Source organism: Lonchura striata, chromosome 1 (genome assembly GCF_050655825.1).
Source record: "Lonchura striata isolate lonStrDom1 chromosome 1, ASM5065582v1, whole genome shotgun sequence".
In the NCBI taxonomy this organism is placed as follows: Eukaryota; Metazoa; Chordata; class Aves; order Passeriformes; family Estrildidae; genus Lonchura; species Lonchura striata.
Window position 1 is genome coordinate 20,450,602 of NC_140703.1, and position 23,020 is coordinate 20,473,621.

Sequence of the window (23,020 nt, forward strand, 5' to 3'; positions counted from 1 at the left end):
CCCAATGGTTGGCTCTGGTGCAGGAACAGCTGGATCAACCCCCTTCCTCCACAAGCAGCTCCAAGGAGCCCAAGTATCACAGCTAAAGGGAAAGCAGGAATTCCTACTGCAGGCTTTTCACAAATGCTTTATTTGTAGGCGAGGGCAATGGACACAGAACAAGACAAGATCAGGATGAGGCTGACACAGGACATGGCATGGCGTCTCCACAGAACTGACGCCCACACCCATTCACATTTTCCTTCTGGAAACAGCAGCACGTGGCAGGAGGTCACCCTGCCACACTGGGAAGGCTCAGCCACAACTGGCCAAGCACTCGGCAGCAAAACTTGGAGCAAACACCCAGTCCCATTCCCACCATGTTGGATGCCACATGGACACAGTGCTGAGGGGCAGCAGCCTCAGACAGACGGACAGACGGACGGCACAACCCAGGGATGCAGGTTTGGGCAACACAAAGGACACTTCCAGCCTGTGAGCAGAGCGCCAGGCTCTAGAACGGGTGGAAGAATGCACTAGGGACAAGGGCTCTTGGAAGTGAAAAGCCATAAACTCAAGTTTTTGACCTTGCCTAAAGATCCAGGTCTAGATTTCCAAAAGTGTTGATTACCAGTTCAAACCAGTGAACAGCTGGTTGTCAGGTACCTCCACACAGCCCATTTCCCAGGCCTTTGCTCCCAAAAGAAAAGGCAGTGGCGGAGAAGAAGAAGAATGCAGTGCTGAAGTCACAGAATCAGAATTATTTGGGTAGGGACCAACCTTAAAGCCCATCCAGTGCCACCCCTGCCATGGCAGGGACACCTTTCACTATCCCAGGGTGCTCCAAGCCCCAGTGTCCAGCCTGGCCTTGGACACTTCCAGGGATCCAGGGGAAGCCACAGGGATCTGGGCATCCTGTGCCAGGGCCTAAATTGTAAAAAAACTTCTTCCTAATACCCAATAGACCCTCCTGGTGGGGGGGAGGGGGCGGGGAATTCTTCAAGGTCTGTGTTGCCCAGCTCTGCTTTTTGCTTGCAAATCACAAAAACGTGGAAAGCAGGGCTGGAATGGGCTTCCTCAGCCTTCCCCTGGCAAAAAGGGAAAAATAACTACGTATTGCTGCATCACCTCTGCAGACCCCCTATCAGAATCTGAGGGAAAAATTCTGGCTGGACAGCCCCAGGCCTGAGTTTAATTCCGTACTCAAGGGTTGATTTATTCAAAGCAAGAGTACCTGCTCTGGCAATACAGGAAATAATCTTTTTCCAGCAATCCCAATGCTCCAGTCATCTGTAAGTCCCTGATGGCTTTGTCCAGTACACATAATCTGGCAAAACTCATCCTAGGTCTTAGACATTTATTTATTTAATTTATTCAATTAAAATGAAGCCTGCAACAGACCAGCATCCCGAAGTGCATCTCCTGCTCCTGCCAAACCTTGGGATCCTCCACTGGGAAAATTGCCACTGATCCTCAATCCAACAAGTGAAACAAAACCAAGAGAGGTTTCTAAGTAATCAAAAGGCTACAGGAAAAATGCAAAGATGGGAGTTTTGGGGTGGAATTTCTGTGTGTCCCTGTTTCTCATGAGCCAAAGAGAAGACTTTCTCTCTGCAGTTACTTTTATCACAGCCTGTGTATCCTTCACCAAATGCCATTTATCTCAGCTGCAGCCCCCTGTAAAACTGCAGCAGGATCATTAATACTTCTCAGACAAAAGTACAGCCTCAAGAATGTGCATGGCTTGACAGAACCAAAAGGAATTTCCCTTCCACCCACCCCCACAGTACTGCTGCTGTCCCTGGAATCCGTTAATCCAGTACCACACGAGTCCCTGAACATTGATCCAGGGCCAGGCAGGGCTGGGAGCTAACACGGAGCAACGCACCATTCAATTAAATAGGCTCTTGAAATATTTATTTTCTTTTCACTCACTCAATGTTAACAGCAAAACAGAATCCCAGGCAGCCGACAGGATTTCAGAAATCATTCCTTTTCCAGTGGTATTTCTACAGAATACAAAACTGATTGGCTTTCCACGGAGGGTTCTGTTTGGTTGGGCTTTTTTACAAGCTCACAAATCACAGGGATAGATAACACGAGGAATCACTCCAAGTCAGACTCTCCAGGTTACTTCAGCACAGAGGAATGTGACTTCACTATGATCATTCATGAGTATTATCCTGGGAAGTGAGACTCTGGATAGACACGCTGGAATAGTTCATCCCTAACAATCTGAACAAAGGGGACTCCTGCAGAAGAAAATTTTGACCATTTTGGGGATATGGCTGGGGAAAGAACTATTTTGTATCTTGACTACTGAAGAGCCACTGAATCCATCAGGAACTAAACCAGGGCGGATGCTACATCAAATTAATGCACTGACAGGGTGACTCACAGTGGGAAGCACAGAGAGCCAGCAATTGCTCTTTTAACACCTGAATGCCACTGCCAAAGTGCCAGGAGGGCATTCCTCTTTGGAATGAGGCCTTCCTGTCTCTAATCCACATGCTTCCCAGCTTGATGTGTCAGGGAAGGGACAGGGAGCAAGACCACCACAGCTGCTGTGCCCAGTGAATCACAGCTAAGTGGAGCTCCACCAGGCCCAAGGCCATGGTTAAACCTTTGCCCCATCTGCACCTCTCAAGTGCCAAGAATTCCTGAAGGCTCTTGTCATAGGATGCACGGGGCAGCTCCCAGATCACCACAGAACTTTGCCTCGGCAGAGCAGGAAATCATTGGACAGCAGCAAGAGGTTATAGACACCAGGGAAAAAAAGGGATTTCACATCCACCAGGAAAATATTGAGGAAAACTGCTCCAAAACATGTCTGCTCTTACACTCAAAAGTGACTCTTAGGTGAAAGCAAGCCCAGGAACTGTCTGTGGATAACTGAACCCTGAAGAAAAGCTTGCTGTGTACATGGAGTTCTGGAAGGCAGGCAATGAAATTATCTAGGAAGCAACAGTGGAAACAAGGTCCTTCCTCTAAAACTGGGGAGAACAGCTGCCTACACCTCTGTGTCAACATCAGCAGGACCGACTCCAAGCTCTCCCAGGGTTTTTCCTACAGCCCATTCCATGTTTTTCCATCCCAAAGGCACTGATCTCTGCTCAGCTGTGTGTGGCAGCTACAAGAAGGGAAGAACAAACACATTCCAGGAGCAGAAAATAGCCAAACTGCCTGCTGGCCTCATTGTCCCTGCTGCTCTTGGGTCTTCCCCATAAATGCAGGTTCAGAGTCCTCTGGCCTGGGATGCGTCTGTAGTAGATGGAGTTATTCAGCCTCTTCTTCCCAGAGAGGACTTTAGATGAGCACCTGAAAAACTGCAAGACTCTGAAATGGAGCTCACAATCCCCCCTCTCCTTTTTGATTTACAATCCCATCCAACTTTGCCCAGGAAAGTGGCCTCCAGGCTTTTCCCACAGCTTAACCCCTAAGGCTGCTGCTGGTGAGATGAAGCCTGATCTCCCAATGAAGATGATTTCTCATCTGCTTTATGGGGAAAAAAAGTGTCTATATAAAACCCAAATCTAAGTGCACTTCCAAGATGATTCTACAATTCCACAGAGAAATCCTGAAGCTTTTGGCTGTGCTGCAATGTCCTCAGTGGATCTGGACTGCAGTTGGGTCCAAGAAAGCCTGAGAATCAGTGGAGATTGGTATGATTGACTACATGGGATTCCAGGACATCTTTCCTTGTGGCAGCAGAGAAGAGGATCCCAGTTCCAAGGGCCTGAAGGACTTTTCGTGGTCTTCAGTAGAAGCTGCTTCCCAGTAAGGAAGTCCCTAAGAATTTAGATATTCTGGAGAGCTAGTTCTAGGGGATGAATCTCACACCAACTTCTCACTGCTGCTGGACTGGGAGATGAGAGAATATGGATACATCACAGTGGCTCTCTGGTGCAATTTATTTACAATGGGAATCAGTGCTGGAGAACACCAGGATATTAACAAGCAGGAAACACACTAGGAAGCAAAAAAGAGAATGGAAGAAAGACTCCATGTTAGCATCGAGGTATTCTCTGCAAACTCTGCGACAACCTAATTTAGCTGTAAAGTCCTTAGGTCTTCTCCCTCTCTCCCTATTTACACATCAACCTACACTATCAAGCTTATCAATCACACCTTTCTCTCACTGCCTAGCTGATTACAGGGGCCTGACTTCCACAGACCATTTTGATAAGAAAACACATGAGATAAGTATGGAAAGTCTGCAAAGTGAAGCACATAGCTTTACCTGCATGATCTTACCAGTTGTTACAACACAGGGCCTTGGTTACTTAATGAAATATTATTGAAGCTAAATGCCATAAAATTTGTCATTTTGCATTCTGGCAGGCTCTAAAGAAAGAAATCTGCTTTGCTCAGCACATGTATATATATTTTCATTAGCACACACAAATACATGAGAAATTTAAAAGGAATACAAACACTGAATGTATTACTGGCTGTGATTCAGAGCTGTTTGTTTATCTGTGTTTTTTAGTACCATGCTAAAATTCCAGCCTCCCACCTCGAGAGCCAAACAGGCAGTGAGAACAGGAGCTCTGCTCAGGGACACAGCTCCATGGAGCCTTACCACTGGAATCCACCAATGGGCACTGTAAACCTGTGACGGATCAGGAATGTTGCAACAGCTTCTGCAACCTGAGAGAAGGGAAGAAAATAGCTCAAGATTTAAAGGGACACAGTCAGTTTTCAAAGCCTGCAGTATTTCCAACAACAATTCACATCCTCAGGAGTCTGCTGCTGAAGCATTTGCTCCTTTAAAACAAGAGTTCTGTATAACACACCTCCAGCTTTACTCTGACACTGAGCCTGCCAGCAAGAAGTGACCAAATTTTTTCTCCACTCATTTCAGTAACTCTTAAAACAATGTCTAAGTTTAGCAGGGAGAAAAGGTAAATTCAGGATGCAAGACAGTAACTTGGAATGGTTTGGGTTGGGAGGAACATTAAAGTTCATCCAGTCCCAACCCCTGCCATGGGCAGGGACACCTTCCACCAGACCAGGCTGCTCCAAGCCCAGTCCGGCCTAGTCAATATTACTCAGAATGTATAAAAAAGAGTAACAACTTAAAAACTCAGTATGTTTAGATAAAGTCACCTATTTCAGACTGGTAAAGTGAAGCACAAAAAGGCTGAGTTTTAACACAGCTATCAGTGCAGAATGAGCTTTAAAACCAGATGTGCTCCCAACCACAGGCTCTACTGGCTGCACTGCATTCCTGCTTCCATCTGGACACAAACCCCAGCAGTGCCCAGAAGCAGCACTGCTCTGTCAAAGCTGCTTCAGGGACATTTGGTTTCTATTTGGAAAATGTGAGCCACCCAACTCAACAAAACACAGACCAACCCCTAAGGCTGCAGCTTAGTGCAAGGGATAGTGGGGAACTGCATGAGGAAAAGGAAGGGAAGAGAAATCCAAACTCCACATGGGTAGAATTAGGTACATCACCACAAGCCTGAGAGTTAAATCCATAGCCCAGCCCTGTGGCATGCAACATCTTAGCCAGGGCTTTCCAGACACCTAAAAAATCCAAGCTGCTTGTGAAAGCCAGTTGTGCCAAAAGATGCCCCTGAATTATGATCTCTGCTGCATGGTAAGGAATGGATCCTTTTCTGTATTTCAGATCGTGGCTTATGTAGCTTCAACCCCACAGTGGGGCTCACCTTGTCCGGAGCATCTTCATGGACTGCGTGGCCACACTGTGGGAGGACCTGCATCTGGAACTTCCCTGTGGATTGAGAGAGTCAGCACATGGATCTCACCCTCTGCACCAACTGATCTCACTAATGTAGCTGGAAAAGAGGGCCCAGGGATGGCAGGAAATCTCAGCAGACTCCACACCATGCACAGCCCATGGTCTCCAAAGAAAATGTGGACCAGCTGCTTAGTTCACCTTTTCCAGGTGTAACTAGAACAGGTTCCCAGGAGTTAAAGTTAAGCTGGACTTCTCAGAGCTTCTCCATGCAGGCAAGTGTCACAGTTAGAACTCCTACCAGATTTACCTTAAGTTAACATTTATCCTGCTATCCAATACTACTTTCCAGTACTGGTTGCTCTGGAAAGCAAGGATGGGGGTAAAAAATCCAACCCAAACCCCAAAACACGAATGAAGGTGTTTAATCTTGGTCTGCTGTCTGTCAGAAATACTGTGAGATGGGACAATTTCGAATGGTTCCAAGTGTTCTAGCTAGGAACATCAGGAATGTAGCTATAAAGGGAAAAAATGGATCAGAAAGAAGCCCTCATTCTGACAGTCATTCTGATCCAAGAGAAGTGTAGCAGCTCCACTGCTGGGAGCACTGAACACTAGATTGAACAAAACCCATAGCAACAGCCCTTTGAACTGAACCTCTCCCTCCTCACCTTCCCCACCTTTTCCTGACCACAGCAAGAGAACACATTGGGATGGACAAATTCTTTAATGCCCACTTGTCTGGATATTGACTGTACCCATAGCAACAAGCTGTCATGCAAAAAGAGCGTTACAGTAAGGCTGAAGGAACAGTATTAAATACCTACCTTGCATCTGTCCAATGGTCAGATCTTTATCCAGCCTGTCAACACCTACAATCAAATAAACAAATGTTTTGGAGAACAGACAGAGAGAATACAATTCTCTGAGCCAGACTTGAATCCATATTTTAAAAGAGACATTTGCTTGAAAAACAGAAAATAAGCACCTCTGACACCCATGACAAAGACATTTCACTGCTGCACCTTGAGAGAGTAAAGTTGCAGGAAAGAAACAGCCAAAAAGTGCAAGAGCACAGCCCTCCCTACAACTTAAAAGGATACTTACACACTGTATTTGCTCTGAAGGTACAAAAAGGGCTTAAAGCTGTATTTGAGTTTCGCTTGAGAAGTTCACACCATGCTATTTTAGGAGACACAGAGAAGCCCAGGTATTCCAGGAAATACAGCCCATTGCTGACCCTGTTCTCTAAAATGCACGTGTGACATCACTGTGATGCACACTAGGACTGGAAGAGACACGTACCAGCTAAAAGCAAAAGCTTTGGAGTCGGACAGCTTAGGAAGAGGTTGGATAAACCCCTGAACCAGCCATCCCAGTACTTTTCTGTTTTGGCCAGTTCGATTCGCCACGTGTATAAATGCTCCTTTGTCTGTAGGGAGGAGAGAGAGCTCTGCATTAGTGATCAGTAAAACAGCAGAAAGAAAACTAACTCAGGGAAATGGAAATGCATAAATACATAGATATAAAAATATAAAAAAATAATGTCTCCCTCTGGTGGATTACACACTTCCAGGGATGACCCTCCTTGCTTCTAAATCTCTCTCCAAATCAAAGTACATGAGCAAGGAACAAGAAAGTCAGAAATAGCTACACCAAGAGGAGAAGAGCCTTCAAGAGAAGACTGCATGATTCCGGGCACTCAATTTGCTATTTTTTACTGACACAAATAGCTCAAAAATTGTCTGAATATTTGGGCTTGCTCCCATCCAGTTTTCTCTCCCTGGAATGGCACCCTTTCCTATCAGAATGATTTGGATAACCACAGGTGACAGCTCTTGCAGGGGAAGCTGCAAACACAGCAACAAACTCCCAACCTCTGTGTCATCCTCTTTCTTCCTTTTGTTGACAGAGCCTCCTCCTTCCTCATCCTCATCCTCCTCCTCCTCTTCCTCAATAATTCCCTCTACTATGGCTTTAGGGCATTCAGGACTGGCAGCCCCTTCGCACCTGTGAAAATAAAATCAGAAACTGATTCCCTGACAAAAGAAAGAATCCAAAACAAAACATCACTCAGGATTAAACCATAGGTGTTCAGCAATTTTGCTTGAAGAAATTTTCATTTTCAACTGCACTTATGTAGGAATGTATTGTAAAACAGAAACAAAAGATTTTAAAATAATAAATAAATCAAAGGCCACCTACTGTTTGACTTGACCAACCATAGAAACTCTGGCAGATTCGAGATTTCTTATCTGTCCACTTTTTACACTAGGGAAAACAAAAATAATCATAAAACAGAAATATTTACTGAAGAGATTCAAGAATCAGCAGGCCCAGAAATGAGTTAAACTCCTCTACAGCTTAGGATTTCTCCGAACTATTCCCAAAGCTCCTGCTCTCAGTCTGAACAGAGTGGCTCAAGCTAAACTTATTCAAGCCTCCTGTTGTCACTGTAACTGTGAGAAAGAAGGAAAAGTGCTGGTGGGGAAACAGTGAAACGGGGTTAAACCCATGGCAAGGGGCTGGGACACCCAAATTATATAAACTTTGTTTCCTTTGGGAGTCAGGCTACAAACACCAGTGATTTGAGATGGAGCCCAAGCTTTACCTCCACTCAATAGCATTCTCAAGCGACTTGAATGTTTTGGGACGACTCCTTAGGAAGTTCTGCATGCTGTTCAAGGCATCCATGGCTGTACCTAGAAGCAAATGGCATCATCTTCATCAGCTTCATGGCATCTGATGAAATTACTGCCACATCCCTCTGTAAAAAACTGTCTGGAACACCCTCACAGAAAGCTGGAGCTCCCCAGTGATTTTAATGCTAAGGAAAGTACAGATTAGTGTTTCTAAGCCAACAGTCATATTGCAAAATTACAATTTGAATAGGTAGGATGTTCAGACCATCAGAGAAAGCCGCAGTCATTTATCAGCATCAAGCATTACAGCAAAAGCCACCCTCTTCCCCACCAAGAAAGTGTTTCAAAGAAATTAGTGCCGTGGTCTGGTTGGCACAGTGTTGCTAGGTCATAGGTTTGACTCCGTGGTCTCAAAAAGTCTTTTCCAACCTAGCTGATTCTCTGGTTCTGTGACAGTAGCAGGAAAAAAGCAAACAGTACACCTGGGAAAAGGAAAAAAGGAAAAGGAGGGGTCACACTGGAAAGATTTTTGTGTGCGCAGGATCTGTAAGGAGGAGGGAACGGGTTTAAAACTAGGGCAAACCCTTGTGTATTCAGGGATCTGGGGCTAAGAGAAGAGCTGGGAGGCAGCAGCCCAGCAGAGGGGCTGAAAGGCTCGGCAGCAGGCACACTCACCTTCCACAACGTCGATCATGCAGAGCCCCAGCAGACTCGGCAGCAGGTTGGCGACGGCCGTGTGTACAGCGATGGCCCCCCCCATGCTGTGCCCGATCAGCATGATGGGTGGCGGCAGGTCCCCATACAGCGCTTCCACCACACTCCCCACGTCTCTGCAGAGGGACAGCGAAGCTGGCATGGCACCTCCACCTCCAGCAGGAGCAGGGACATGCCCTCAAAGCCTCCTCCAACCCGCAAGCAACAGACAAGCTTCTTCTGCTGTCACTGCTTCATCCCTGCACCAAAGCAGGAAACCCTGCCAGCAGGGCTTCCCTGCACATCCATGTAATTTCTATTTATTTATCCTTAATTTAAAAGATGTTCAAGCAACCTGGCCTAGTGGAAGGTGTTCCTGCCCATGTGGATGAATATTTATAGTCCCTTCCCAAATTCTGTGATTCCCTGTAGAAAGCATTTTAGGCTGACACTTGCTGGTGGGAATGCTGAGAAAAAGCTGTTAAATCATCTTGCATGGAAGCACAAACCAAGAAACTCATTGTTCTTAAAAGAAGAAACTGGAATTAGAGAGAGTAAAATAACTGGGCCCTGCTGACCATGACAAAGATGAACAACACTAAGCACGAGCAAAAAGACTGAAACTCTCTATAAGCACAGATAGGCAAGGGGCAATTTCCCCACCCTTCCCAAAAGGCACCCATGATAAACTGAAGCTGTTACTTCTTGACACCTTTCCCAGGATGGGAAAGCTGGCTAGTATGATTCTCAAACCCCAGAACAGCAGCAGAGCTAACAACTGAAATTTGAAGAGTAGTTTAAAGACTGCTTTAAAAAAGCAGCTTAAAGACCCCCCAGCTGGCTTTCCTGACTACAACCATCCAGAGGAATCTCAGAACTGAGCAGTATTGAAAATGGAAAACAAGTAAAAAAAATGAACAGGTTGACCAGCTTGTCTGCTCTGCTAGAGGAAACTGTTTGAGGACTTGATTTAAAAGAATAAACAGGAACACTAGCTACAATTTAAGGCTCCTATTTAAAAGGACTAAGTTTCAAGCTCATTGCTAAGAAGATGGGAAGGTTTCAAAACAAAAGGAACTTGCTTTCCCCCCACAGCAGTGCTGCTCTAGATCTAAAATATTCTAATTATTTAATTCAGCAGTTCCTCAGGACAGTTACACATCAGGATCTGACAAGGCATAAGCAGCAGGAATAAGGTATACAATGGAAATCAGAATACATTTCACACATGGCCTCCCCTCAACAAACCAAGTGGATTTGTCCATGGGAAAGCTATAAAATCCTTCATCATTTCATTATAGTCACAGCAAAGAGTCTCTTTGTACTAAATATGGGCAGAACATAATGTGCTCAGCAGTGGGTATTTGCTTTTCTTACAGTTTTATCAAGAGGGGGATGGATTTGCATGCCAAAGCAGGTCATGACACTTTGAAAAAGCAATTCTATGCTTGAAAATCCTGTGTCTGGGACCCAGACTTTGGGGCTGTTAACAGGCCAATGTGGGCCTGCTCTAAACACTCACTCCAAGGGCTGAGGAAGAGTCAAACTGGTGATTTCAAGCTAAAATACCCCATGGATGTCTAAGGGAAGCATTCCACCTCCATCAGAAACTCTTCAGCATGTGGCAAGTTTAAAGTGCTCACTGTTTAAAAACTCAGGGTACTGGGAGAACAACTCCAGTCTTTGGAATCTGACTCAGTTGGGAGAGACATCATTTCAAACTGTCCCAGAATGGAAGGAAAGCAGGGATAACTACCAGAGTCACGTAAAATTAAACTATCTTCCAGCTCCTTTGAATGAAGGCTGTCTACTCTCAAGTAGTTCAGCCAAGGAGAGAAAGGGGAGGTTTGTGAAAAGGGAAACAAGCATAAGTTTCCTTACTTTGACATAGTCTCTGCAGACAGATCCTCAGGATTCCTTACTGTCGTTTCTCCTAAAAAAAAACCCAACCCAAGTTAAGTTCACTTAAGTTGAAAAACTTCAGGCCCCCTCAGGACTTAAGAGCAGTGAGGGTACAAAGCTTTTAGGCATAGATATGAAGAGCAAGCCTACTGCAATGAACATGAATAATTAAGAAACAGAATTAACAGGAACACTTGGTCCTATGGGTGGGAAACACTGCCCATAACTGTTCTTTATAGATCTTAAAATGAAACAACAGCCTTATTTCTCATGGCAAAGACCACTTAAAGGTTATGGAAATATGAAAGACGGCTTGGTGGAAGGAAGTAGTCCACCACTGTCTCAAGCAGAAGTTCAGAGGGGGTCTCAGCTTCTGACAGAAGCCAGTCTTCCATCCCTGCTTTTGAATCCAAATTGGGATGCCTTAAGGATGTTTTCCTAGTCGCCCTGAGAAGAATTCATTGCATCTCCTTTAAAAAATGATTATTTTGATTCCAGATTTATTTCTTTGACTTACCATGGCCTCGGAGGTCTAAGGCCACAATCCTACACCGGATCCTGTTAATGATTGCAGACTGCAAGGAGAGACAGAGAGAATATTGTTTGCAAAGTGGGATTAGCAACAACAAGCACTCCCAAAGTACAAAGAGGTCAGGGGAAACAGCTGAGGAATCTTTTTAAGGTAAGACAGAGCATAATAATTGCAACACAAGTATGCCTCAGTTTCTCCCAGACAGATCAATTTAACTAAGTTATTTCAGGCAGCACAGGGAAGTGGCATGTTTTGTTGATGGGAAGACTTCAGTGTTAAGGAATCGCTGATTATTTAAATAACAGCCCAGTAGAAGTGTGGAATTTGCTGATGGATTCTAAATAGAACCACCTACACAACTGGCAAAAGCTACCCAGACCTCAAAGTTACCCGGTCCTCTTATTTTGATTTTTCAGCTATTCAGTTTTTAAATGACTGGAGCAGTTAGTTGCTTTCCCCAAACCAAACAAATCCAGAGGTTAGCATTTTCCAGCTCCTAAAGACAGCCCAAACCCTCCATCTGCAAGGTGCCCCTGCACCTAAGCAAGAACCCCAACCACGTAAAGATAATATTGTTGTCTCTTAGAATACTGTCTTCCCATGTTTCCTAGAGGTGTATGGATAACTGCCTTCCACACTCAGAGAGCTCCATCTCCACACATTTATTGCTACAGAGCAGTGGCTTTACTTACAGTAAACACAGCCCAGGACAGAGCAGAGTGGCCTCCACCATGTAACAGCAGCAAGACAGGCCCCTCCAAGCCACTTTTGTAAATTCGAAAAGTGTATGAACAGTTAAGGACATTTCACTGAGTTGCTGAGTAGAATGAATTTTGGAGCTTGCAATACCAAACATTGTTTTATTTCTACCCTTCATTTATCTGACCAACAGATATTTTCAAGCCTTACCTGGACAAAAATGTAAATCAATTTAAGCTTCAAGAGTTGTATTCCTGCTGCCCAGGGTTTCTCCCCTGCCTATAATTCACTCATCTCCTTTTCTCCCTGGGCACAACAGGGGAGTGAAATAAGAGAAAACTAGAAATCCACTAGGAAAAAAGATGGGAGAGTTATTTTATACACAGAAAAAATAATGAGAGGGGAAGGGAATGGTTTTAAACTATGAGGGTGGTTTTAAATTGAGGGTGGTGAGGTGTTGCAGAGGATAGATAGATATGATTGTTATCTTAGCTAGCCGAATGTCACTTCTACCCTTGGATGAATCATGGAGTGAAATGGACTGTTCCATCCCACCCCGCAAAAGATTGTGGCTCAGCCCACACCTCTGTACCTGCCCCTGAAGCATCGGAGTCTGTAACCCCATTGGCCCATGCCTTGTCCCAGCCCACCTAGGAACCCCTGAAAAGGGGGCTCCGAGCGGCCATGCGGCCTCTTGGCCCTCTCCTCCTCTCTTGGACTTCCTCCCTCTCTTGGACTCCCTTCCTCCCTGAGGCTTCCCCTCTCCTAAACCCTCCGTTCCTCTCTCCCCTCCCCCGTCCTCCTAAGCCCGGCCACGTGCTACGCCTGAGAGCACGAGGCTTGGGCATTCCTGAATTCTCCAATAAACCTCTTCCCCCAAGAGCAAGCTTCAGAGATCTCTGCCTCCCTACACCCCAACCGTGCAGAGGAGCTTACTCTTCCCTCAACTGGCGCCCAACGTGAAAGAAAAAGGAATCCACGAATCTCGACATCTTCATGCACGGTAATTACCTGTCATAGCCTCCTCTTCGCTCTGAGCACAGGCTGTCGTTGCTAAGCAACGTAGAAGCCTTATCTCTTTAAAGTTTGCCGAGGCATTTTACCCTCGAGCACCATCGCCTGTGAATAGCCGGCTTTTGGAGCTCTTGGGACTGCCCGAGCAAGGAGCTGTGAGCTGGTGGCACGTGGCCACGTTAAGAGAGCGCACCGAGCACTGCCTAGCACTGCCTGCGCTGGAAGCCCCGAGGGGGGAGGTCTGAAGGTCCCGAGCACGGAAAAGCCGTCCGGAGAGACGCCCGGAGCTCTGAGGGGACCTGTGCAGAGTCCTGAGGAGAGGATCTCTGCTTTTGCGAACTCGAGGTGAGCTACACAGGTCTAAAATATGGGACAATCCCACTCTACCCAAGATAGAGATCTCTACAAACAATTGAACCATCTTTTACGTAGTCATAATAGTACTTTGCCTAAGACAGAGTTAAAAGCCCTTTTGGAATGGGTCCTGCCCCACTTCCCTCATGCGGATCGATCAGCCGCCTTTACCAAAGACTTCTGGGACTCAGTAGGTGATAGGCTTTTTATTGAGATTTCCAGGAGAGACGCCGTTGCTTGCGAGTTACTCCCAGCTTTTAGAGCTGTGGCCGAATTGTTCATTCCACGAAAGCCGGCCCCGGCCATGTGGCCGGCCCACGCGGCTGCTGACGACCGCGCCGCGATCCCCTTCCGCCCCGCCCCTCCCCCTCCCGCCGCGGCCCCGGCCGCAACCGCCGCGGCCGCCCCCCTGAGTGACGCGGTTCCCACCGCCCCGGCCCCTGCGACCCCCCACCCAACCCCCGCGCCGCGCCGCTGGCCGCCGGCCCCCGCGGCCGCTTCCACCCGTGCCGCTTCCGCCGCGACCGCGACCCCACCCCCAACCGCCGCGGCTGCTCCGGCCCCCGCGACCACCCCCCGCACCCCCCCGATCCCCGCGCCGCGCCGCCTGCCGCCGGGCTCGGCGGCCCCCGCCGCGGCCGCTCCCGCCCCTCCCACCTCCGCCGCGACCTCACCCCCCACCGCCGCGATCAGCCCCGGCCCCGCCCCACCCCCCGCGGCCGCCGCTCCTGTCCCGGCCCCCGCGGCCGCCGCGCCCCCCCCACTGGCCGCGGGGCTCGTGCCCGCCCCGGCTCCCCCCGAAACCCCCCTAGCAGCGGCTGTTGCTACTTTCGTTGGCTCCTTACAAAGCGCCTTCGCCGCGCTTCTACAAACGCTCAATCCAGGGCTCGTCGCTGCCTTGCCGCCGCTGCCCGCGCCGGGAGAGCGCGTGGCCACGCCCCCAATCCCGGACGTGCGACAGGAAGCACCGGGAGGCCCGGTGCGCCCACCCCAGCCCGAGCCCTGGCCGTGGGGGGACACCCCGGGTCCCCGCGCCGCGACCCCGTCACCCCCCACCCCCCGGCAACCCCCCCGCGGAACGTGCCCATCGTCAGCATGCTCCGGCGGGGCGGCAGACGCGGCCGCCATCTTGGTTCGGCCGGCGGACCACGTGGTGCGCCCCGCGCATGCGCAGTTCGCGGTGCCCCCGGTCCGGCCGGTCCCCGTCGCCTCTGCCGCGCCGCCGATAGAGCCTGCCACTCCCGCCGCGCCCCGTGCCGCGACCCCACCACCCCCCGCCTCCCGGCAACCCCCCCGCGGTGCGGGCCCAACATCAGACGGCTCCGGCGGGGCGGCAGACGCGGCCGCCATCTTGGTTCGGCCGGCGGACCACGTGGTGCGCCCCGCGAATGCGCGGTTCGCGGTGCCCCCGGTCTGGCCGGTTCCCGCCGCCTCTGCCGCGCCGCCGACGGAGCCCGCCGCTCCCCCCGCGCCCCGTGCCGCGGTCTGCGATCAGCCAGAACCCCCGAGCTCAGCGGCGGCGCCGGCAGAACCCCCGGAGCCGCCAGAAGGAGCCCCACCGCCGACGCCGGGGACCACCGAGTCGCTTCCGGGTTTGCCGCTAAAGCCCTCCGTGCCGGGTGCCCGCCCGGAACTCCGGCCAGCCGTGCAACAAGTAGTTCTCGTCACCCCACCGCCGCCCCTACAGCCCCTGGATGCCCCCACTTCCTCTCCTAGGCTGCATCCACATTCCACAGCTGCAGCCTCAGCTTGGAGAGATCCCTCCGCATCCTCAGGTTTCTCCCATGAGCCTTTGCTGACAGTCTCCACTCCTGCCCCTCTGCCCCAGCTGTTGGCAGCTGCAGCTGACTTACAGCTTAGCATGCAGCCAGGGAAAGAGGAACAGCACCTGGCAGCTACTTTGACGAGTACAGGATCCACGGAGAACTGTGCTACCCCTACCAATACCACCCCTGCTGCCTCAGTTTCCCAGGATGCTCAGGGGAGCATTGATGGCCTCCAACTGATGGACAGGCATATATCCAAGCCTCATGGTCCCAGAGAGTGGACGGCTGTCCCATCTCTGGACAAGAGAGAATTCCTAGTAGCAGCAGGAGATAGTTGCTTCCGTTTCTCTTATGGTTACCAGCTGTTGGGGGGTACCATAGAAAAGACATCTAAAGCCCTAGAAAGCAGCTTATTAAAACAGAAAAGGGGAATATATAAGGCCACACCCCAAAATTGGTTCAGCAAAGCCCCATACGCATACAATCTTTCAAATTACTGTATAGGACAGCCTGACATGCCCATTTACAGACACTTTCTGAACAACAAAAAAGTAAAAATAAAAGTCTTGATCAAAACCTCAGTCACAAGAGAAATAGAAAGCCCATGTAACCTTGTAACATGGGAGAGAGGGTTTGCTTGTGTCTCTACAGGCGAAGGACTCAGATGGATCCCGGCAAAGAATGTAAGGCCTTACCATACACCGAAATCTGGCAGTGCCCTCACCAATGGCAGTGACTTTGCAGGTGCAAACCAAGAAGCAGGCGCTCAGATTTGAACTGTGCTAAGACGAGATGAAAACTACCTGCCAGAAACAATTCAAGACTATGGACATTTATTTTCACATGCATGTTACTTTTATACCCTTGTTGTTACATTTGTTCTCTTATTTCAAATTTTTGTATTGAAGTTCCACCTATAGGTTAACCAAAGACAAATGCCTGGGTAACTCTGGCCAAGACTGCAAGCTCTGATACCATATCTCTAACTGATACAAAGCTCTAATAGACTTTTTCAACCTAGTCAATTATAGAACCTTCCCCAAAAGGTTTTAATAACACTACCTCAGTTAAATTCTTCCATTAGACTAAAACAGTCAAAAGGTTAAAATGCTCAATCAGTAAAGAAATAAACACCACCTTGATTACAATTAAAAATCTAGCTAAACAGTTTATCTGAAGGTTTGAGCTCTGCATCTTGGCTGAAGGAACTCTGTAAAGTAAGCTTGATTGTTTTTAGAGTAATAAGTGTAGTTTCAGTACCAATATGTTATATACCCCAAGTTGTGCAAAAATAGTAATTAAGTCTGTATTTACCTTTTCAAAAGTTTAACGAAAAAGGGCAATTGTTGCAGAGGATAGATAGATATGATTGTTATCTTAGCTAGCCGAATGTCACTTCTACCCTTGGATGAATCATGGAGTGAAATGGACTGTTCCATCCCACCCCGCAAAAGATTGTGGCTCAGCCCACACCTCTGTACCTGCCCCTGAAGCATCGGAGTCTGTAACCCCATTGGCCCATGCCTTGTCCCAGCCCACCTAGGAACCCCTGAAAAGGGGGCTCCGAGCGGCCATGCGGCCTCTTGGCCCTCTCCTCCTCTCTTGGACTTCCTCCCTCTCTTGGACTCCCTTCCTCCCTGAGGCTTCCCCTCTCCTAAACCCTCCGTTCCTCTCTCCCCTCCCCCGTCCTCCTAAGCCCGGCCACGTGCTACGCCTGAGAGCACGAGGCTTGGGCATTCCTGAATTCTCCAATAAACCTCTTCCCCCAAGAGCAAGCGTCAGAGATCTCTGCCCAGCACTACACCCCCACCGTGCAGAGGAGCCTACTCTTCCCACAGTGAGGCTCTGGCACAGGGTGCCCAGAGAAGCTGTGGCTGCCCCTGGATCCCTGGAAGTGTCCAAGGCCAGGTTGGACACTGGAGCTTGGAGCAGCCTGGGATAGGGAAAGAGTGTGTTTAACTGTAGTTAATAAAAATCAATTAACAGCTTTGGGCCTAACATGGTTTGCATTATGAGAACCTGATGTTTCCCTGCAAAATATGCTATTGGACTGTTGGAAACACTTTTTGAAATGAATGATTACTAAAGAAGCAGTATCAGGAACTAGCCTTGCTAGGTACAGTTCAACTGTCAGCCTAGAAGGGATAGTTCCAGTTACTGACACTAAGCCCTGCAGGAGACATAATGGAAGACAAGATGGAACACATGAAAAAGCTGAAGAATCCAAATAAACTAAACAAATGTTGATACCTCCCCAATCTCTGAGATTATGACAAATTCAATATAGAAAAAAAAAAAAAAAGGATATATCCTTGCCAGTGTCATTTTCTACCACAACATCCTCCATAGACTCAAAGTACTGGCTCCAAAGCACTGGTGAAAAATCACGCTTTCTTCCAGGGCTGCAAGACAGAAAAAATTCCGTAAGAAAGAGTTATTTTTAATGTCTTCCACTGAAATCGGCATCCAGGCCTCCTCTCACTGAAGAGAACATGCTGGTGTTACACAACAGTTCAGACTGGAAGCAAACAACTCATCCAAGAAATTCCCATACAACCACAATATTCAGAATTTTATTGTCAGTGAAGAAATCCTCCCCTTTTTCCCCCTCCCTAATTGTTGCTCCTATTGAGGAAATGTAGTGGAAACAGAGAAAAAAGTCTTTTCCTCATCAAGTAATTCCAAGGAAGACTGAACAATGGTGATTTAGGTTACACAGACCCAAGCCAAGGGAAAATAAACAGAACAGTGATACTGTCCCAGTACAACCTCAGAGCTTGCAATGACCCACAGACAAAAGGTGCCCAGCTGATAAACCAATTTATTTTTTGCTTCCTTCAAAAGGTGCAGCTGTGCCCTCTCCTTGTACCCCCATTACTGACAAAAGGCTCCGCAATCAGAATTTTCTTGATGACTCAGTTGATGCAGAATTTGTTTCTCAGGCTGGTATTTACTCAGTAAGGCTAAAAGAGTAGTGCTTAATTTTGGAAGTGGCATAATTAGGCTCAATTTGAGCCCAGGATACAGGATGAGTAACAGTGCACCATTTTAACCATGTTTTTGCACTTCAACTCTTCTGGGGGAGGCAGGCAGGCAGCACAGAATATTAAAATCAAGCATGGGCATGAGGGGAGAAAGACCTTCACAGCAGAAAAATCCCTGCTGAAGAAGTTTCTCCTGAATTCTTGGCTTCCTAAAGAAATAGAAAATAACAGACAAAGCAGCTTTTCAATTTTGCAGAAACAAAATTTCTGTTTCCCCTGGTGTTTCTAGGATGTGAAACATAAACAGCCACCCTCTGAATGGACCAAATTCCCTCCTGTGGGTTTCCAGACTTCTTGTCAAATGTCTATTAAATAAAATGAGATGTCACACACCTACATAAATCCAAGAAATATTAATCTCTTTTACTGCCTCAGCCTAATCTCTTCTCCGATCAAGGGAAAAAATATCACATTCAAAGCTTAATTTTGCCCTGGAATCCATCCCAGCCCTGATCACATGCTCTCTCCATACCAGTTCTGGTTCTTTCTGCAGATGGAGAGAACTGCCCACAGCTTGGATGATTTCCCTTCTCTGGTTTTTGAATAGGTAGGATGTGCAGTTAGTGAAAATAAGTTCCATCACTCTTTCAAAAAGCCGCATTTCAACAACTGCAGTCACACTTTTGCACAGCATGTTAGAGGTGCTTTTGGGTTCCACTGCCCTGAGCAGTTCCAGGTGATCAGTAAATGTTGTCATATGCCTGGCTACACCCCTTCCTACATAATCCATACATCTGGTGGGCAGCAGGAACTCCCTGGTGACCCAGCCCTGGCACTACTGTGACACCAGAAATCTGTAGGGGAATTCTCCTACCTACTGGGGAGGCAGAGCATGAGGATGTGGCTGTGTGCCAAATGAACCTGTTTTTGTGGAAGCAGGGCTGCAGGATGGACAGCTACTGTTACACAGGGGAGCACAGCAGCCTCTTGGCTAGTGCCCAGAAATCACCTTTCACCAGACCAGGCCTCTCCAAGCCCCATCCAGCCTGGCCCTGGACACTTGCAGGGATGAGTATTTCTGTGTCTCCTTCAAATGCCATTTCTGAGAGCAGAGATCCAGTGCTAGAATTTTCATGCAAGAGGCAGGCAGATGCAAATACCGAGGCAGATCCATGAAGAGAATCTCATGACCTGCAAGAGGAACCCATGGAACCAAGGAAGAGCTCTTCCCTAGAAGCTTGCCACACTGATGCAGCAGAAGGAACCATTTTCAGAAAGTTCTTTTTCTGCTGAGAGCCCCTATTCAAAACTACTAAAGCAAATATAGAACAACTGAATGAATCAAGAGATTTCATTCTGGCATCATATTTGAACCCAACCAAACCAAACATCATCTACAAGTAAGAACTGCCATGGCCGACAAGTTGTATTTAGAAATTCTAAAAATTGACAAGGACAGTATCTTAAGTTCTGCCTTAGAGATGCTGAATACATAAAACGTTTTTTCATTAAAAGGATTCCAAAGGGAAAAAATGGATTAAAAAGGAAAAAGTGAGTAGGAATTGCCACAACTGAACTACACAGATCTGATCCAATTGTGCCCTTCTAGATAATTAAAAGATCTTCAGAGATTGTAGATGACTTTTACTCACACATTGGAAAGGTTCAGCAAACTGACTTTCACTTTTAAATCCCATCTAGCTGCTTAACTCTGAGCCACTAGCCAAAAACAAAAGGCAAAAAACAAGACAGGAAATGCAGAAGCTGCTACAGCTGTTGGGATCTGCTGCCGTGGGGCCTCTTGCTCCACCAGTGACTTTACAAATTCTATTATTTTATTTCCCCACAGAACACAGAATCAGGCCATAAGCCTGGTTTTGTTTTATTTTGTGATTTTGATTTTGATTTTCATCAGTTGAGCAATTGGAAAGAATCACTTGCAACACGCAGGCAATTCCCAACACAGCCTTGGTGCTCCTTAAAGAAATGGACATGGAATTCCTCCCAGTGGCTGAGTTTCACCAACTGCTTGAGCTGAAGAGAAGCTCCAGCTTCCTTTGGGAAGGGCCTTTGCAACCATCATTTCTGCTGGAGAGCACTTAAATCCAGGGAGAAGAGGATTGTGCTAGCAAAGCAGGAATCAATGCCACGTGCTGTGAAATAGAATGAAATTCTAGCACACATCCCATGCTCCCGCAAAACCCACTCCAGACTACATTGCAGGAGCCATGTTTGGTATCAGGGAGAATTCCTTCCCGAAAAGGGCTGTCCAACCCTAGCACAGCTGCACAGATCCCCATCCCTGCAGGGACAGAAAGCTGTGTGGATAGGGCACTTGGGGATGTTGGGATAGTGGTGGCCTTGGCAGTGCTGGGGGAATGGCTGGACTCCAAGATCTTAGAGGGCTTTTCCAACCTGAGCAATTCCATGATTCTATTTGCTTCGGACAGTTTGACTTCTCAAATGAGACTCTCCTACAGAGAGACATAAGGAAGTGATTGTACTGAAAAATGAGCAAGAAAATAATAATTTTTAAAGAAAAAGTTAGAAATAAGTTTATTTTCACATACTTAAAGGTGCCATTTTTTATGAACTACTGAAACACACATTAACCTTTTAACAGCATATTGCCAAAAAATGTAAGACTTTATTTTGGTTAAGAAGTTCTCAGTAAATTCTATTTTTCTGCAGCAATCTCACATGCTTGGCCCTCTGCTTCTCAAAATCTGCTTTCAGCTACACCACAGTCACATTAAGATGACCTGCATGGTGGAAAAAAAGGGAATTAAAAGAAAGTGCCCAGCACACCAGTCAGAGGATTTAGCCACAGAAAAATCAAGTTGCTGGCATTCTTGGATATTAAGGTTAAACGCATTTTTTTAAAAGCCTGGCTTGCAATTCAAGAAATTGAAAGTGCAGGAATAAATTACATTTATAAATGTGAGATGCTTAATAAAGCAAATAAATATTTTCCTAAGTTTAGTTCTTTTTGTTCCCTGTAACCTTTGAATTTTGATGAACTATTTCAGTGCAGCCCTGTATATCTGCCAGCACTGTAAATCACACTATTTTCCCTGTACAACTAATTCCGTTCTCTTTTAGTGGAATTCTCTTCAGGGGGAATCTTGCACCTGTTTATACTGAACTGAACTTTGATAAGGATAAGCTCAGCTTAAGTTAAACTTTCTATCCCACTTCCTCTTGTGTCCTTTTCACAGAAGCCCCAAGCCCCTCTGGATGAGGTAATTCCATGTTGGATGTGCAGCACCTCCCACAACAGGAACATGACCTGTAAAGGGATTTACTGGGTGGTAGAGCAGTAAATCTAACCACAACATGATTATGAACTACTCCCCACTGCTTCCAAGGGAAGAATTCCAGGGGAATTCTTGATCCTTAACCGCAACACTGGATTTTGTTTCATTCATAATAATTTCCCAGAGAGAGTTTAAAACCCCTCCAATTCATGGTAAGAGAGGAAGAATTATATAAATTAATACTTGTTACAGCCTTAGACACTGGTCAAACTTCTCCCACAGCTCCTAAAATGTACTCTCAAACCCTGCTTAAAAGATTAAAGAGTATTCCAGACTTTTCCATCATCTCAAAATGCAGATTTAAGCAGGGATTAACGTCACTTGGCAGAGCACACCTACTTCACATAGGTGCCCGGAGCTGAGAAATTCTGTTTCACAGAATCATGGAATATTCTGACTCGGAAAGGGACCCACCACAAGCAAAGTCCAACTCCAGCTTAGGAATTCAGCTCCTGAGAATTTCCACACACCTCTCCCCGCAGCCACACTCTGAGGTACCACCCAGACATGGTGCTTGACCCTTCCTCCAAACACTGATGGCAAAAGGACTAGGAGAAAAGGGCTGGAGAGTTGATCCCAGCCCCTGCCACCTTCCCCCAGCCTAAGGATACTTTGGGCACTGATACCTTTGCAGCTGGAGAAGCCTGATCCAGGTGTCACTCTCCTGGAGCACTGGGAAGCAGGACCAACCCTCCCTCCAGACCCCTAAGAATGACCCCCCCTCGCTCCAGATCCCCCAGTAGTGACCATTCCCCGTCCCGATTCCCCAGGACGAGCTCTTCTCTGTGTATGTCTCGTGATAATGGCCATTCCCTGTGCCGATCCCCCAGGACGAGCTCCCCACTGGCCGGATCTCCTGATAATGGACATTCCTTTGCCGATCTTCCAGGATGAGCTTCCCCCTGTCCAGACCCCCCGATAATTCCCTGTGCCCAATTCCTCAGGACGAACTCCCCTCCTCCCAGATCTCCAGATAATGGCCATTCCCTGTCCCGATCGCCCAGGACGAGCTCCCCTCTTCCCAAATCCTCCGATAGTGATTCCCCTCCGTCCAGACCCCGGAATAACGTACCTCCCTTCCTTGTAGATCCCCCCAGCAAAGACCACCCGTCCCTCCAGATCCCCAACACGAGCCCCACCTCCCTGCAGAGCCTCCGCTCCGCGGTAACCTCTCCCCCCAGACTCCCCCCCGATCTCGGCATCCGCCCCTGCCCTTCCTCCGCCTACCCCATGCGCATCTTCGACCCGGAATGGCCGCCGCCTCCGGGCAACGGGGGCCGAGGTGGGAGGCGGCCCAGATGCAGCTGCTTCTCCAGGGCAGACATGACAGCTAGGGACGCACCGGGAACACCGGGACCCCCGCGCCGCCCCCTCCGCCCCGCCTCGCCTCGCCGGAAGCGGCTCCCCCAACAGCGCCGCCACGCGGCACTAAGC

At 47.8% G+C, this 23,020-nt stretch overlaps 1 protein-coding gene across 2 annotated transcripts; it reads right to left on the bottom strand.

Annotated features, from left to right (window-relative positions):
- Window positions 1-1,879: 1,879 nt before the first annotated feature.
- On the bottom strand, window positions 1,880-22,971 carry PPME1 (protein phosphatase methylesterase 1). 2 transcript variants are annotated; one of them, XM_085569742.1, is made up of 14 exons: window positions 22,814-22,971; window positions 17,594-17,687; window positions 12,145-12,237; window positions 11,438-11,495; window positions 10,900-10,951; window positions 9,001-9,155; window positions 8,295-8,385; window positions 7,889-7,954; window positions 7,561-7,693; window positions 6,989-7,115; window positions 6,511-6,555; window positions 5,655-5,719; window positions 4,562-4,629; window positions 1,880-3,948 (listed from the first exon to the last, which is right to left on the bottom strand). In XM_085569742.1, exons 1-14 carry the CDS (start codon window positions 22,909-22,911, stop codon window positions 3,930-3,932), a joined length of 1,164 nt encoding a protein of 387 aa, XP_085425868.1. In that variant the 5' UTR covers window positions 22,912-22,971; the 3' UTR covers window positions 1,880-3,929. The 2 variants fall into 2 exon arrangements, with proteins under 2 accessions (XP_085425868.1, XP_077637337.2); XM_077781211.2 differs by lacking the exon at window positions 7,889-7,954 and having other exon boundaries at window positions 12,145-12,236; window positions 17,593-17,687.
- Window positions 22,972-23,020: the final 49 nt, after the last annotated feature.

What these genes read in the sequence shown, in the direction of transcription:
- PPME1 (XM_085569742.1), bottom strand. Translation starts at nt 22,911, where the DNA reads ATGTCTGCCCTGGAGAAGCAGCTGCATCTGGGCCGCCTCCCACCTCGG. An exon ending in AAAATGACACTGGCAAGGAT is followed by an intron (nt 12,238 to 17,593) that starts ATATCCTTTTTT and finishes AACTGTTCATAC; the next exon opens with ACTTTTCGAATTTACAAAAG. An exon ending in GACCATTGGACAGATGCAAG is followed by an intron (nt 5,720 to 6,510) that starts GTAGGTATTTAA and finishes CTCAATCCACAG; the next exon opens with GGAAGTTCCAGATGCAGGTC.